Below are 17,928 nucleotides of genomic sequence, written 5' to 3' on the forward strand. Positions count from 1 at the left end.
AGCTGTTATTGACAGCCGGAGATATACGTGTGTACAATGAATTAATGGAATAAATTATGAAGGAAAATGTTCGATAAATTTCCAAGTTCCATGAAAATATTTAAGAGAAAACTAGGTAAACTGTTATAAATAAATGTAAATATGAGGGAAACAATTGATAGGGAATCTGCAACCTGAGCGACCATCCTAAATGCAGGTAACTGATGATTGAGTGATTGATTGAGTAATTGCAATAGCAAAATACATCAAGAAAACTGGTGTACGGATTTAAAGAAACAAGAGTGTCTATTCCAAGTTCTTCCTTCTTTTTTTCGCTCTTTTCTAGGATCTTTCTGTCATGCTAAATGTATTTTACCCTGTTATCCAAAGGTTTTTCTCTTCGCTGTAATATATTAATCATTGTACATTGTTAATGACCAAATGCCCTAAGGACGAAGGCCATGAAAAAATGTATTAAAAAATTCTTCATGTCCTTCTTCCTCAAGTACTAATTGTATGCATGTTATACAAGTAATAGTGGTAGTAGGAATAATAATAATAATAATAATAATAATAATAATAATAATAATAATAATAATAATAATAATAATAAAGTCACAGAAGAAATCACACATAAAATTAGAGAAAGGCGATTAAAATTCTACGGATACCTACACAGAATGGATTACAACAGGCTGACAAAGACACTTCTAAACTAGCACTATCCATGAAAAAGTGCAACAACTGGTTAGTAGAAATGAACGAAGAACTAAAAGAAATTGGTATTACCGAAGAGACCATCCAAAGTAGAGCAAAATTTAGAAGCTTAGTAAGCAAACATAAATTTGTACGAAAACCTAAAAGAAAATATACAGGATGGACAGAAGAACGAAGAAAGGCGTTCAGTGAACGAATGAAGAGATGTTGGAGAGAAAAGAATAAACTTTGTGCTAAAGTTCAAACGCGCTCCTCAGTTGGGCATTACGAACACCAACCAACCCAACCCCATCACACAACAGCCCCGAAGGATGGCCTACCAAGCGACCGCTTCTCAGCCCGAAGACCTAAAGATTACGAGGTGTCGTGTGGTCAGCACAACGGATCCTCTCGGCCGTTATTCTTGGCTTTCTAGACGGGGCCGCTATCTCACCGTCACATAGCTCCTCAATTGTAATCACGTAGGCTGAGTGGACCTCGAAACAGCCCTAACCTAGCCGGGAATCGAACCCGGGGCCTCCGGGTAAGAGGCAGGGACGCTACCCCTACACCGCGGGGTCGGAGGGCATAACGAATCAATAATACATACATACATACATACATACATACATACATACATACATACATACATACATACATACATACATACATACATACATACATACATACATACATACATACATACATACATATATACATACATACATATGCCTTTGCTGGCGGGACCTAGTGTTTACAGTGCACTATGTCTTCTGGTATAGGCTAGAGCAATCTTGTTACTTTCATTGATCTGTCTCAGCTTTAACCTTGGCTTTGACAAAATGAAAGTGACTGAGGTATGAGTGATGCTAGTAATGCCATTCCTTCTGCAGCCAGTCCCTGCTATGAATGGTGTGAAAATATTGCTCATAGGGTCGGTTGGTGCATGCTTTTCAGTGGGCTTGGCAGACTGATATGTAATAGCAACTTCTGGCTCGGCGAGGAAAGCAACGGGAAACTACCTCACTCCTCATTTCCCTAGTACGCCTCTTCAGTGATGCCTAGGCCATCTATGACAGCTAATGGCGGAGCTGTTGAGGATCCAACCAGCCTTCGGGCTGAGGACTAAACATACATACATACATACATACATACATACATACATACATACATACATCATTATAGACCTTTATGCCTTTCAGCGTTCAGTCTGCAACAATCCTCTATTTGCAACTAGTGCTGTGGCCTCATTTAGTTCTATACCTCTTATCTTTAAATCGTAAGAAACCGAGTCTAACCATCGTCGTCTTGGTCTCCCTCTACTTATCTTACCCTCCATGACTGAGTCCATTATTCTCCTAGGTAACTTGTCCTCCTCCATTCGCCTCACATGACTCCACCACCGAAGCCGGTTTATGCGTACAACTTCATCCATTGAGTTCATTCCTAACTTAGCCTTTCTCTCCTCATTCCGAGTACCCTCCTGCCATTGTTCCCACCTGTTTGTACCAGCAATCATTCTCGCTACTTTCATGTCTGTTACTTCTAACTTATGAATAAGATATCCTGAGTCCACCCAGCTTTCGTTCCCGTAAAGCAAAGTAGGTCTGAAAACAGACCGATGTAAAGATAATTTGGTCCGGGAGCTGACTTCCTTCTTACAGAATACTGTTGATCGCAACTGCGGGCTCACTGCATTAGCTTTACTGCACCTTGATTCAATCTCACTTACTATATTGCCATCTTGGGAGAACACACATCTTAAATACCTGAAATTATCAATAGCCTAATAATAATAATAATAATAATAATAATAATAATAATAATAATAATAATAATAATAATAATAATAATAATAATAATAACCGCAACAATTGGTTAGTGGAAATAAACGAAGAACTCGGGGGGGTGGTGGTGGTGGCGGCGATTTTTGTTTTAAGAGGAAGTACAACTAAGTAGGTAGTCGTCATTCGTTTTAATACACATCTTCATACACATACAATCTCCATGGCTAAATTGTTAGCGTGCTGGCCTTTGGTACAGGGGTCCCGGGTTCGATTCCCGGCAGGGTTGGGAATTTTAACCATCATTGGTTTATTCAGCTGGCATGGGGGTTGGATGTATGTGTCGTCTTCATCATAATTTCTTCCATATTACGACGCGCAGGTCGCCTAAGGGAGTCAAATCGAAAGACCTGCACCTGGCGAGCCGAACATATCCTCGGACACTCCCGGCACAAAAAGCCATACGCCATTTCATTTCATACACATACAATACACCAGTGTGTTCGTGTTAATTCACAACTTCATTTAAGTACAGAACATCACACTTCCAGCCACTACAAAACATGCAGAACCGAATACAACCCTGCACATAGGGCTGGTGCCAGGAAGGGCATCCGGGCATAAACCTGCGCTTAATACACATATAATGCCGCCATCCAATTAACTGGGGAAAGGCTATGAATACTACGCCTTAGCCCCGTTTCTTAATACGTTGTCGGGGATGAGGTGAGATGAAATTATACGCCCGGAGCCGGACTGAATGGCTCAGACGGTTGAGGCGCCGGCCTTCTGACCCCAAATTGGCAGGTTCGATCCTGGCTCAGTCCGGCGGTATTTGAAGGTGCTCAAATACGACAGACGCGTTTCAGTAATTTACTGGCACGTGAAAGAACTCCTGCGGTACTAAATTCCGGCACCTTGGCGTCTCAGAAAACCGTAAATGTAATTATTTGGACGTAAAGCAAATAGTAGTAGTAATTAATAACTAGCTCTTACGATACTGATTTGTTTAGCAGAAAATCGTGGGTTTTTGAAAGCCATATATGGAATTCTACTAAATACTGTTAGCAACTCTGCCTCTGTGAACTCACATCCGGGAGATAGTGGGTTCGAACCCCACTGTCGGCAGCCCTGAAGATGGTTTTCCGTGGTTTTCCATTTTCACACCAGGCAAATGCTGGGGCTGTACATTAAGGCCACGGCCGCTTCCTTCCCATTCCTAGGCCTTTCCCTCCCATCGCCGCCATAAGACCTATCTGTGTCGGTGCGACGTAAAGCAAAGTAACAAAAAAAAAAAAAAAAAAATTGCAGAGAGTGAACCAAAATACCATCACATGCTATAACGCTTTTCTACAGGCTGAGGGAAAGCAATTTCAAAATTTACTGTAATGGGGTAGTTTTATTGCCATTCTGCCTGTTTTTCAATTTGATTATCCATTCATCGAAGTTGGTGGTTATTCTACGGGCGCACCGGGAAATGTGTGACGGTATCCGCCCTCGAGTTTAGCGACACGCAACATATAGGAAGGACGGCAACCATTTCGGGATTCGTCATGTAGATTTCCGTACGTGATGATAATAAAACTCTTCTTAAAGCAGCTGCAAGTGAGAATATATAACCCACATTATAGTTACCATCTTTTGTACTCGATATTGACAATATACTCTACATGCAATACTTCGTTCCTCGAGGCCATGGTACAACTTTGCGTACTTATTTTCTCAGTGTTTATACTGCTGTACGGCTGAAAGCAATTTTTTTTGCAAGCTGCTTTACGTCGCACCGACACAGTTAGGTCTTATGGCGACGATGGGATAGGAAAAGGTTCGGAGTGGGAAGGAAGCGTCCGTGGCCTTAAGTAAGGTACAGCCCCATCATTTGCCTGGCGTGAAAATGGGAAACCACGGGAAACCATCTTCAGAGCTGCCGACAGTGGTGTTCGAACCCACTATCTCCCGAATGCTGGATAATGGGCGCACTTAAGCGACTGCAGCTATCGAATGGCTGAAAGCAACGGGATATTACTGCAGTAACTAACTCCCGAGGACATGCAGCTCTCTCTGCATGAATGAATGAATGAATGAATGAATGAATGAATTAATTAATGAATGAATGAATGAATGAATGATGTACTGATGATGGCTTCCTCCCGCGTAAAACATCCTAGAGGTAAAACAGTCCCCCATTCGGACCTTCGGGTGGAGTATACACCAGAGGGAGCAATCATCAGGATATGGATACTGACATTCTACGAGTCGGAAGTTTTTTTACAATTTGTTTTACGTCGCACCGACACAGATAGATCTTACGGCAACGTTCGGATAGGAGAAGCCTAGGAGTAGGAAGGAAGCGGTCGTGGCCTTAATTAAGGTACAGCCCCAGCCATTTGCCTGTTGTGAAAATGGGAAACCACGGAAAACCTTCTTCAGGGCTGCCGACAGTGGGGTTCGAACCCACTGTCTCCCGGATGCAAGCTCACAGCTGCGCGCTCCTAACCGTATGACCAACTTGCCCGGTGCTAGAAGTTTGAATCGTGATACGCTGAGAATCTGAAACGGGAACTGGTTGGACTAAAGTCAGGTGTAGTTTGTATAAGTGAAGTACGTTGGCAGGAAGAGGAGGATATTTATCCGGCGACTACAGAATTATCAACACAAAATCAAACAGGGGAAATGCAGTTGGGTTAATAATGAATAAGAAAACTGGGCATCGGGTAAGCTTCTATGACCAGCATAGTGAACGGATTATTGTTGTCAAGATGGACACCAAGCCAATGTCCACCACAATAGTCTACATGCGTACTAGTTCAGCGGATGATGAAGAAATCGAAATAATATATGAAGAGAGAGAGAACACTTGGCACAATATGTAAAAGGAGGCACGAATCTCTGATGGGAGACTGGAATGCAGAGGTAAGCTAAGGAAGAGAAGGTAATGCAGTAGGAGAATTCTGACATGGACATAGGAATGAAATAGGAAGTCGGCTGGATGAATTCTGCATCGATCATAATTTAGTCCTTGTTAATACTTGGTTCAGACACCACATGCGACGCCTGTATTTGTGGACGAGAGCTAGAGACACGGGAAGGTATCAGATATACCGTAGGCTACTTCATTTTGATTAGACAGAGATTCAGAAACCATGTGTTGAATTGCAAGACCTTCCCAGGAGCAAACGTGGACTGTGACCAGAACTTGTTGGTCATGCAGTGCCATCTGAAGTTGTAGAACGGGCAAGTTGGCCGTGCGGTTAGGGGCGTGCAGCTGTGAGCTTGCATCCGGGGGATAGTGGGTTCGAACCCCACTGTTGGCAGTCCTGCAGATGGTTATCCACGTCCGCTTCTTTCCCACTCCTAGGCTTTCCTATCCCATCGTCGCCATAAGACTTATCTGTGTCGGTGCGGCGTAAAAGCAAATTGTAATTGAAGTTAAAGAAGTTGAAGAAATTGAAGAAATGAAGAAAGAAGATGGGATGTAGATAAGTTGAAAAAAAATGTTTCAAGGAACATGTTGCACAAGGACTAAATTAATAGATTGAAGGAAACACAGTACATGAAGAGTGGGCAGTCGTGAAGAATGAGATCAATAGAGCTGCTGAAGAAAGGTTCGGAAGAAAGGTAAGATCAAGTAAGAATCAGTGGGTAACTCGGGAGATACTAGAACTGATTGAAAAACGCCGAAAGTACAGGGATGCAAAACAATGAGGAGGGGAAAAAAGAATATAGGTAATTAAAGGATGAAGTTGATAGAGAGTGCAGGACAGCTAAGGAAGAATGGCTGAAAGAGAAGAGAAATAATATTGAATGTTTTATGGTTCTAAGAAAGGTAGATGCTGCGCACAGAAAAATCAAGAAAACCTTTGGAGAAGGAAAACTATTTGTATGAATTCTAAGAGCTCAGATGAAAAAACCCACTTCTAGTAGGCAAAGAAGACAAGGCAGAAAAATGACAGGAACATATCCAATAATTGTATCAAGAGAAAGAAATATATGATAAGGTTCTGGAACAAGAAGGGGTTGTTGATGCTGATAAATGGCGGACCCAAATTTGAGGCCAGAATTCGACAGAGCTTTGTGAACCGTAAATAGGAACAAGGCATCTGGAACTGATGACATACCCTCAGAATGACTGAATGACTTAGGAGAAACCTGCATGCCGAGGTTATTCCATTTAGTGTGTAGGATGTATGATACAGAGGAAGTTCCATCCGATTTTAGACAGAATGTTGCTATACCTATTCCACGAAAGCAGGTGCCGACAAGTGTGAAAACAACCGCCTGCAAATTTTTAACACTGTTATTTAGAGAAGAATGGAAAGACAAGTTGAAACTGAGTTCAGAGATGATCAATTTGGCTTCAGAAGAAATGTACAAACACATGAATTTATATCTGATCTCAGAGAAACGAATTAAGGACAAGCCCATGTATTCGTACATGAAGTTCGTAGATCTAGAAGAGGCATTCCTTAATGTTGATTGAACCAAGCTATTTGAGGTACTGAAGGCGAACGGGATCAGATGCCGAGAAAGAAGAATTGTCTACAATCAGTACAAAAATCAGTCTGCAGTGATAAGAATCGAGGGCTTTGAAAAAGAGTCAGCAATCCAGAAAGGAGTGAGGCAAGGCTGCAGTGTGTCCCCCATATTTTTCAATGTTTATGTAGAACAGGCGGTGAAGGAAATCAAAGAAGCATTTGGAAAGGGAATCACAATCCAAGAAGAGGGAAATTCAATACCGTGAGATTTGCCGTGATATTGTTATTTTACCTAAATCTGCAGAAGATCTGAGAAATTGCTCAATGGTATGGACACAGTTTTGGAGAAGGAGAACAAGATGAAAATTAGTAAATCCAAAACAAAATTAATGAAGTGCAGTCGAACTAAGTTAGGTGATGGAGGAAATATTAGATTAGGAAATGAAGTCTTAAAGGAAGTTGATTAATATTTTTCCTTGGGTAGTAGAGTGACTAACGATGGTAGAAGTAAGGAGGACATAAAATGCAAACTAGCACAAGCAAGGAAGGCCTTTATTAAGAAAAGAAATTTGCTCACTTCAAACATTGATATAGGAATAAATTAGAAAGATATTATTGAAGACTTTCGCCTGGAGCGTGGCATTGTATGAAATTGAAACATGGACGATAACTAGCTCAGAAAGAAAGATAACAGAAGCTTTCGAAATGTGGTGTTACAAAACAATGCTGAAGGTTAGATGGATAGATCGAATCACGAATGAAGAGATACTGAATCGATTTGGTAAGAGAGAACGATAAGACGAAATTTGACTAGAAGAAGAGATAGAATGTTAGGGCACACATCTTAAAAGATACACAGGACTTGCTCCGTGCTTTTCGAGTGAAGTATAGGCGGTAAGAATTGTAGGGGTAGACCAAGGTATGAATATGACAAACAGATTAGAGTAGATGTAGGATGTAGTAGTTACGCAGAAATTGAAATGTTAGCACGGCATAGGGTGGCATGGTAAGCTGCATCAACCTAGTATATGGGTTAATGCGCCAACAACAACAACAACAACAACAACAACCAATATATTTTAGGGTTTGTTGAGTTCTTACGTTTTAAAAATGCAGTAAACCATTGTGCTTACCGGGGAACACAATTTTAGAGTCTCCTGTGAATTAGACGAGGGCTGGAAAGAAATAATTATAAGAGATTGATGTCTGAGTTCAAGCCGCTTCCACATAACTCCTTTAAAAGTTTGTGAATCAACTCATGGCCAGTATCAGATCGAAGGACGACAGTTTCTGATATAAGTGCCTATTTCAGTGGTGTATTCGGTTAGCCGCTGACCAGGTTAGCGTGTTCACTTCAGGGCGGAGTTGAAGGCACTTCAGGGCATCCCAGTGCGACAAATCTTTATCATTGGCTTCCAGTCGCTGTTGAGCCGAAGCCCACACTGCTGGCTGTCGACGATACGGCCATTCATGTAGGCATAGATACGTGTAATGTGCTTTTTAACAAGGGAACTATCACAGTTTAGAAATAGACAGGACAGTCGCAATGCATTTCACTGGCTGTGAGCGAGAGATTCTCAATATTGAAACACTGTTTATATCGTTAAGTTCGTATAGAGTCATTTTCGCGAAACAGTTTTTTGTCGGAAACATCAACAAGAAAAATAACCAAATGTGCCTATAGTTGATATAACTCATTGAAAGTAATCATACAAGAGTTGACCGAACTGAGAAGACAGTTCTCGTGGCACATGAGGAAAACGATGAAAATGAGTCCAGTGATACTGACAAAGAAGGCAGTTCTGCACCCGGAGGTGATGTTGCGGGTTCGAGTTTGAGTTCCAACCTAGAGTTGGAATTCTCATCAGTGATTCAAGCCAGTCACCCTGCAAATCCTCAGGTTCTCCTACATAAGAAGGCTTGTTGTGGTGTCTCAACGGCGCACTAGCCGCCAGCAGCTTGGAAAACTGTGGTAATTCAACTAATGAGCCCAGTGCCTCACTGGGGCGAAACGCTGGTAATTTCACGACTGAAAAGGCCTAAAGAGCTTAAATGTATTTAACATTTACAATCGATGGAATTAAATTGCGGTTTCCTACTGGGAACTTATTTTTTTGTTAATTGTTATGGTTGACTTTTGTGTCTGTACTTACAGTATATGCGTATCTGTAATTCAATTGGGGCTATGGTTGAAAGGGAAGTGACCGTGGTGTCCATTAGGTACCATTCCTGGAGCTTAAGTGGGAAACCAACTTCTTGGTTGATCAAAGAAAAAGTGATATTTTAAAGCTATTTCTCTTCCCAGTCGTGTTACCGGAGGCTAAATACACCGTGTTTTAGTCCCTGAAACCGCTCTTAAATTCATCTTAGCTTAAGCGCGTCCAGTATCCAGTACTCGGGAGATAGTAGGTTCGAACCCTAATATCGGCAGCCCTGAAGATGGTTTTCCGTGGTTTCCCATTTTCACACCAGACTGTACCTTAATTAAGGTCACGGCCGCTTTCTACCCACTCCTAGCCCTTTCCTGTCCCATCGGCGCCATAAAACCTATCTGTGTCGGTGCGACGTAAAGCAACTAGCAAAAAAAAAAAAAAAAATCATCTTGAAAAAAATGGAATGGCGTATGGCTTTCAGTGCCGGGAGATCCCAGGACAGGTCTTTTGATTTGACTCCCGTAGGCGACCTGCGTGTCGTGATGAGGATGAAATGATGATGAAGGCAACACATATACCCAGCCCCCGTGCCAAGGAAATTAACCAATGGTTAAAATTCCCGACCCTGTCGGGAATCGAACCCGGGACCCCTGTGGTCAAAGGCCAGCACGCTAACCATTTAGCCATGGAGCCGGACAAATCCATCTTAAACCCATGGCAGAGATGGAAATTGAACCCAGGGCACCTGGGTGGAGAGCTACTCTGACCACAGACAATGAAATGAAATGGCGTATGGCTTTTATTGCCGGGAGTGTCCGAGGACAAGTTCGGCTCGCCAGATGCAGGTCTTTTGATTTGATTCCCGTAGGCGACCTGCGCGTCGTGATGAGGATGAAATGATGATGAAGACGACACATACACCCAGGCCCCGTGCCAGCGAAATTAACCAATGATGGTTAGAAATTCCGACCCTGCCGGGAATCGAACCCGGGACCCCTGTCACCAAAGGCCAGCACGCTAACCATTTAGCCATGGAGACCACAGACAATAATGGAAGCCGAAAGTGAAATGTATTAAACAGGTAAGTTAGCAAATGGTGATTTCCCAAGTACTGTATATGTTATTAACTTCGTAACCGCTCAATTAAATTGTGAGTCTCGCTGTGTAGAAAACAGGACTGCGGAAGACTGGGGCTATAGGGTGGTACTCGTACGTTTTTTTTTTTTTTTTTTTTTTTTTTTGCCATTTGAGAAAAACTTCGTAAATAACATTTTTTAGTGCCTATAAGTACTAACGGAATATTATTTAGGAGAAACAAGGGCAAACTATATTTACGTGATCCCCTGTGTGATGAGGAGAGTGAATGTAGAACAGAGTAACTTCTGAGAATCAAAATGATAAAATTTAGTTTCTCCTATCAAAACACCTGAATATAAGATCTGTCAAATACAGATTACCTAGTTTATAAACTAACGTTTATACAACCGTGCTGATCTAAAATAGCATGATATTTCTGTTACGAGATGAAGAGATCCTTTCGTTTCATTGAGAATATAGAGCCTGGTGGTTCTTCGTTTTAGCGAACTTGGACAAGTTAACGTTCACGCTCTACTCTCGGATCCACATTTATAGCCGATAGGTTAACACACACTCGCAGATAAGACTGAGGAGCTGCATTGTTTGGTGGTATGCGATTCGAAGTCCGGCAATAACGGTATCGTCACTGTAGTTCCAGATCCGTCCTCCTCGAAGTTTTCACACTGATTCCAGGCACATTCTAGGATCATATCTTACTTCATGGCACTAGTACCTGAATAATTAGAGCTACAATATCATAGACCCCATATTAACAGAGGTTATCAAATTGTTTCGTTACTCGTAAATTCACATCAAGCAACCAATGATCACCGTGAGTTTATTAACTGTTAATCCGAGTTAAGCTTGGGATTAAAGGTTACACCCTAAAAAGTAAAGCTAAATTGATTATTAGCATTTTCATTTTCATTTTCCTCCTTATCTGTTTACCCTCCAGGGTCGGTTTTTCCCCCGGACTCAGCGAGGGATCCGACCTCTACCGTCTCAAGGGCAGTGTCCTGGAGCTTCAGACTCTGGGTCGGGGGATACAACTGGGGAGGATGACCAGTACCTCGCCCAGGCGGCCTCACCTGCTATGATGAACAGAGGCCTTGCGGGGGGGGGGGGGGATGGAAAGATTGGAAGGGATAGACAATGAAGAAGAAAGGAAGCGGCCGTGATCTTAAGTAAGGTACCATCCCGGCATTTGCCTGGAGGAGAAGTGGGGATCGAATCCACCTCTACTCAGTTGACCTTCCGAGCCTGAGTGGACCCCGTTTCAGCCCTCGTACCACTTTTCAAATTTCGTTGTAGATCCGGGAATCGAACCCGGGCCTCCGGGGGTGGCAGCTAATCACACTAACCACTACACCACAGAGACGGACGTAAATTATATTCAGTAGAAAAATATGTACAGCGGTAGTAAGTACCGATGTTCAGAGGTGTCAGACACATTCTAGGTTTACAGGTGTACCAAATGACGAATTTGAGCTCCGAACGAAAGCTATAAATACAACACGTGAACAACTCGTCACGGATCTGGTGAAATTAACTCGGGGGCACGACGTCAGAATGAAATAAGACATTCCAGTTTGAATGGATCAGTGTTAATATTTTTATTATGATAATTTCTAAAAAATCTTACATATATAAATTTTATTCCGTAACGTAACTTTCTTCAGATTGTCACAGATATTTACGAACAGCTAAGCAACTGCGATAATCATGCCCCTGAGTATTCTATTTCTTAAAAGACAACAAATATGTAATTTATTTTAACTAGATACTAGACTACTCACAGGGGCTGCCTAACCGAGATGTTAAAGGTATTTATTTCAATAATATAGGCCAGAAGTATTAAAGGGGCAATTTTTTGCTAAGTTATTAAAATAAAACAGTTCTTTCACCTTAAATCTTCTGTTGTTCCCAGAAACCAGAAATGGAAGGGGGCGGCTCGCTTCACCTGGGCGGACGTAGGTTCGATCCCTCGCCAGGAAGTCGAAACATTTAGAACAGAAATTTCTACTTCTAGAGAGCTACTGGCCCTGAGGTTCAATTAGCCTACACAAAAATGAGTACCAGGTTAATTCCTTGTAGTAAAGGCAGCCGGGCATAGAGCTAATCGCTCTATCCCACTTAATGGTGAGGTTACGGATAGTGAAAGCATTTACCTTCCATTTCTCCAAAGGCCATGAAGTGGCTGCACGGAAATAGCTTTTTTAAGACACTGTCTGTGGGAAGTATAGTAATTATTTGCTTCTTTACAGTCGCAAAATATAAATTATTATTATTATTATTATTATTATTATTATTATTATTATTATTATTATTGTCTGGCTCCATGGCTAAATGGTTAGCGTGCTGGCCTTTGGTCACAGGGGTCCCGGGTTCGATTCCCGGCAGGGTCGGGAATTTTAACCATCATTGGTTAATTTCTTTGGCGGGGGCTGGGTGTATGTGTCGTCTTCATCATAATTGCATCCTCATCATGACGCGCATGTCGCCTAAGGGTGTCAAATCGAAAGTCCTGCACCTGGCGAGCCGAACATGTCCTCGGACACATCCGGCACCAAAAGCCATACGCCAGTTCATTTTTCATTATTATTATTATTATTATTATTATTATTATTATTATTATTATTATTATTATTATTTTCCCAAGGCATACATAAGCCATTAAGGCCTTTGTACTGCCAAGACGACTGCTGTCCGGCCAGACAGCCTGAAGATGTTGGAGTTTCGCGTAGTCAACGTGACGACAGTCTCTTCTGCGTCCAGGTCCGCTGTATCTCATATTCGACAGCATCTCAGCTGGTCACATGAGGCTGAGAGAACCCCGCTCCAGCTCTCAGTCCAAAGTTAAAATCATTAGACTGACCGGGAATCGGACCTGGGGCCTTCGGGTAAGAGGAAGATAAGCCACACCTACACTACGGGGCTAAGAAATCAGTTACAATATTACGTACAAAATTTACGAATTACTTGATGTTTCTTTTGTCCAAAACTCAGCCTTTTGTAGAGCATTCAGCGTAGCTTGGCATACGTCATCTGTGCATGATACTGGAAACGGCGAATGTAGGCCTACTTTTCGGTCTGATCTCCAAATTCGCATCATGTCAGGACTGCATTTAAGTGCTATATCGTATTAATTGCCAGCCCCGTGGTGTAGGGGAGGCCCCGGGTTCGATTCCCGGCCAGGTCACGGATTTTTCTCTCGGCCTGAGGGCTTGTTCGAGGTCCACTCAGCCTACGTGATTACAACTGAGGAGCTATCTGACGGTGAGATGGCAGCCCCGGTCTCAAAAGCCCAGAATAACGGCCCCTCGTAATCTGCAGATCTTCGGGCTGTGCAGCGGTCGCTGGGCAGGCCAAAGCCTTTTCAAGGGCGTTAAATGCCGTGGGGTTTGGTTTGGATATCGTATTAATTGGATTTACTTCCAAAACTTCTGTCTTACTATTAATCGTGTTGTTATACCATCATGAAAGTGTCCTCTGGTTCTGATTCGATTATTTCTAGCTTGAAGTGGTGGTTGGAAATTTTCCGATTAATAGCAGCTCTCCAAAGCCTAAAATATTGAAAATCAGATACAAATGAAATTTGCCATTTTGATTCGTATCTGATGTATAATAGGGACGTAACGCAACAGACAGTAAATCATTAGATATTAAGGAGAGATCCTTTGTTTCGCTATCCCAGGCTCTTTGGCGTAATATGATAATAACAACGCTCACTACAGTCTTAATTTCTGCATCCTAACGTTTCAAAATCAGAAATTTTATTATCCATATCGCCATCGGTGTAACCAGGTTGAGACACCGGATCCCGTGAGATTTCTGAAGTTAAGCAATAGTGGGCATGTTCAGCATGTGGATGGGTAGCCATATGCTGCTGGCTAGAGCAGGAGCGGAAAGGAACTAGCCTGCCTACTGCTAGAAAACTCCTGCTAGAGATGCTTGATCGTTGAACCTTGGCTAGCGGAGGGCACGGACTAGGTCGCTAACGTCCAAGTTTACATATGAATTGGTTACTAGACAAATAATGATATATTAGTTTTCAGTTCCGTCTTCATATTGAATTCGAATTGCTCACAGAATGAGTATGAATATGTTCTGCAATAAATTAAATAAATATCAACCTTGTTTTACTAGGTCTGGAATTCGTGGCTTGGGTAAGAAGGGCAAAATGTCTCTCCGTAACGTACATCTCTAACAACATGCAACATCGTAAATATGGACTCTGCCGTATTACTCTTATTTTAAAATGTATTTAAATTTCTTTTTACTGTAATTTTGCACACCTTTTGTCGTATAAAGGGTACAGTTAGTGTTCACCGCTCTTGGGACAACGCGGCAATCACCTCCCTCACATGCGTGTGTTGCTGTGATGTCTGATAATGAGTGTCATTGTGATACATACACTTGTGCGTGTAGTGGTACTTGGGAAATAAGTCGAAAGATTAAAAATAGAGTTCCATTCACGAATATTCTTGAATTAAGCGTGAAAGGAAAAAGTAGGGGAAAGCAGCAACAGCAAAACGAGTGACAACTGCCAACATTGAAAATTAAACCTTTCAACTTTGACGTTCCTCTATCTCAATTATAGGAGTGGAGACTGAGTCTTGAAAAAGCAACGTTGTTACCCGAAGTCATAAATATTAATCTGTGTAGAATTGTCCTTTGAAGATGATTTTTGGTATTGCTTCTCTTCGAGTTAGGGATATTGTGGTCGTTAGCATTGCGTTCCCTCTCGGGGCCCGGGCTGAGTAGTTCAGACGGTAGGGCGTTGATCTTCTGAGATCAAGTTAGTGGGTCCAATCCCAGCTTAGTTTGGTGGTATTTGAAGGTGCTCAAGTACGTCAGCCTCGTGCCGGTAGATTCACAGGCATGTAAAAGAACTCCTGTGGGAAAAAATTCTGGCATCTTGGCGTCTCCAAAAAACCGTAAAAGTAGTTAGTGGGACGAAAAAATAATAACATTATTATTAATTATCCCGGGGAAAAACTCTCAATCAACATGTGTCATCTGTGTTAGTGTGTGAATCAGTAAATAATGTGATCTAGGATGGGTGAAAGTACAAGTGAGGAAGAATATGCGAAGTGTAGGCAATCGATGTCACCATGACCAAGGATCGAATGTCTCAAAGTTCAGCATCTTGTCGTATCACGCATGGTTAAGGAGGTAGGTATTTTAAATATTCAATAAGTTAAATCTTGGTATAAGAGACTACAACACTAAACGCAGCGAGGAAGGAATTCATCTGTGCTTCAGCCAAAATGCGTGTTTCAGTAATTCAGATACATCTAGTTATGTAAAAGTGTCAAGATAAGAAAGAAGACACAGATTAGGCCCCAATTCAGGCCAAGGGCAAACAAAGCGTTGGCTATTAAAGATGGTATTACAACTTTCCGACTATGTTAACTGGCAGTTTGCACTGTTTTCTGTATTAACCTGAAGTAATGAGTATCTTCAGGAACTCAGCGGAAATGTGAGTGAAAGAGTATATTTTATGTGACACCAGACACTCCCGACCAGAGTGGTCGAGAGTGTATCCCGCTAACTTTTGGCTGCCAAGGTCGCCACCAACTAGCAGCCGACCTTGGGCAGGGAGTGAGCTCTGTCGGGTATACAAGCAGCTTCTACACTGAGAATTAATACGATTATACACCCATCAGCAGTCCTTTATTACCAGCTAGACATTCTGATATCTTAAAATGGTGTTTTTGAAGGACCGCTGGGAGGGAAATAAAGATACACTTCCTTCAGATAATAAGAAAGTTATTAGTTGTACGTCCCACCAACTACTTTTAAGGTTTTAGGAGACGCCGAGGTACTGGACTTTTGTCCCACGGGAGTTCTTTTACGTGCCGGGATCGAACCTGCCAACTTGGGCTCAGAAAGCCAGCATCTTAACCGTCGGAGCCTCTCAGCCCTGCCTTCTCTCAGGTGCAATACAGTGAATAGCCACTTGAAAGAAGTTATACTTGTCAGTCATAAATTAATAAATTCCTGCAATCAGTACAAGTTTCATATGAATCAAAAGTACGCTCAACGGCAGTGACGTCTGTGGTAATAAAATCTTTTTGTTTTAAATCTAACTACCATAAAATATTGTTCAGACCTGTTGAACTCGTGGTAATACAAAATTAATGTCTCATGTAAATGTTTAATCAAACTGCCAGTAAAATTATTATATAATATATTTCCGAATATGTTCCCTACTTGAAATTTCCGGGGCCCTGGTCTTAGTTGGATGTAAAAATATGCCAAAATTGAAATTGTCCAGTAAGCCCCAAGGCCTAAAGTTTGCTTCCTTTTACTTAACTTTTATTTAAAAGTTCTTTCTTTGAAGAAAGCATGCTGTAACATTCAATGCAAACTTTATGCATAATTTTGTCTTCGATTTCAAACTTCCAAATCAAAAGAAAAGAATGTCCTGTTCGTTAGTTCTATATGAAACCTTCAGCGTCGCCAAGGACTAATAAATATATTTCACTTGGCAGGAGGTGCAATTATTAACAGCTAATCTACAGACACTGGGACTATCTAAGAAATCGTTATCACTCAGGGTAAATGCAAAATTATCCCCTACAAGTGAGAGTAGATGTACTCGGATCTTATTCTATTATTTTTCGCCTTCCTATTCACCGAAGTATTGGAGTCTTTCGTTCTTAAAACAGATTAATTATCTCAATACATTTTATACTTAAAGTTAATAAAAAATGCGTAAAAGTCCAAATATAGACTAAATCAAGATTAAGTGTTCCAATGAATAGAGGTACTGAAAACTTTAAATGAATAGAATAAACTATTTTATTCTTCATTGAATTCACCTGTATCACATCTATCGAATTTCTGTATGGACTGAGTAATAGAAGGTTTAATGAAATCAAAGTAATAAAACTTAACCAGCAAACACTGTTTTACTTGAAATAAGTAGGCTATAAAACAGTTTCAGTTAGTTCCAAAGTAGACTATATTTCTCTTCAACCTACAAAATTGTCTGCTATAGCATCACATGCTATATCTCAGTTCTGTTTGGTACCGAAATTCTAGGAACTTTACAGAAGAAATACCATTCACTGAAGACCACGGAGGGAGCATAGCAGCGAGTCAGCTTTAACAGGTGCATGTGTAGTTAGGTTAGGCGGGATCGTAGAAGCCAAGAAAGCCGGCAGAGCTTATGAGAGGTAGGTAGTTTTCCTTTCTGTTAAAGCAAAACCAATACATCTATGTGTTAGTGGTTACCTAAAACTCACCGTTTTCTAAGGGTACATCCAACAACATTGATAGCCAGAGGTTTCGTACAACTTCGCAAGACACTGACAGGCCGGAGGCATTAGGACATATTGCACATCGATCAGTCAAAGCCTAGAATTCAATGTTTTAAAATGTTACTCGGAACTTTATGTGACTCTTCCTCTACACAGTTAATTGGAGCAGGACTTTTCTGAAGCGCGATTCAAGGCTAGCTGGGCACACGTGCCTTTATATAATTAGCAGGCGACTGTCTCCGCACATTACACACGCATGCTTGGTAGATTTTTCACAGTTCCGTTGGATCTTCAAGAAAAACAATTCTCCTTTACACAGGTTTCAATATATAAAACTTAAAGTTACCAGCTCTTGCAAACTTAAGACAATGTATTGGAGGAGTTTACTATCAGAGTTAACCGCGTTTTTTAAAAGTATTCAATGGACGTGTTCGAATTGATCTAACGCCCTACACACAAACAAGAATGACCGTCAAAAACTGCTTTCCTTCGCTGG

At 41.5% G+C, this 17,928-nt stretch overlaps 1 protein-coding gene across 1 annotated transcript in view; it reads right to left on the reverse strand.

The window, feature by feature from the left end:
- The window catches only part of LOC136862906 (zinc finger protein rotund), a 275,534-nt gene extending 257,971 nt beyond the window's left edge, over positions 1 to 17,563 (reverse strand). Inside the window, exon 1 of the mRNA XM_067139185.2 lies at positions 17,418 to 17,563. Within this exon, the coding sequence (XP_066995286.1) occupies positions 17,418 to 17,445 (28 nt within the window). The 5' untranslated portion in view covers positions 17,446 to 17,563. The remainder of the gene's footprint in view (positions 1 to 17,417) is intronic.
- Between the last annotated feature and the right edge of the window lie 365 nt (positions 17,564 to 17,928).

The sequence above is a fragment of the Anabrus simplex genome, chromosome 2 (assembly GCF_040414725.1).
Source record: "Anabrus simplex isolate iqAnaSimp1 chromosome 2, ASM4041472v1, whole genome shotgun sequence".
NCBI lineage: Eukaryota > Metazoa > Arthropoda > Insecta > Orthoptera > Tettigoniidae > Anabrus > Anabrus simplex.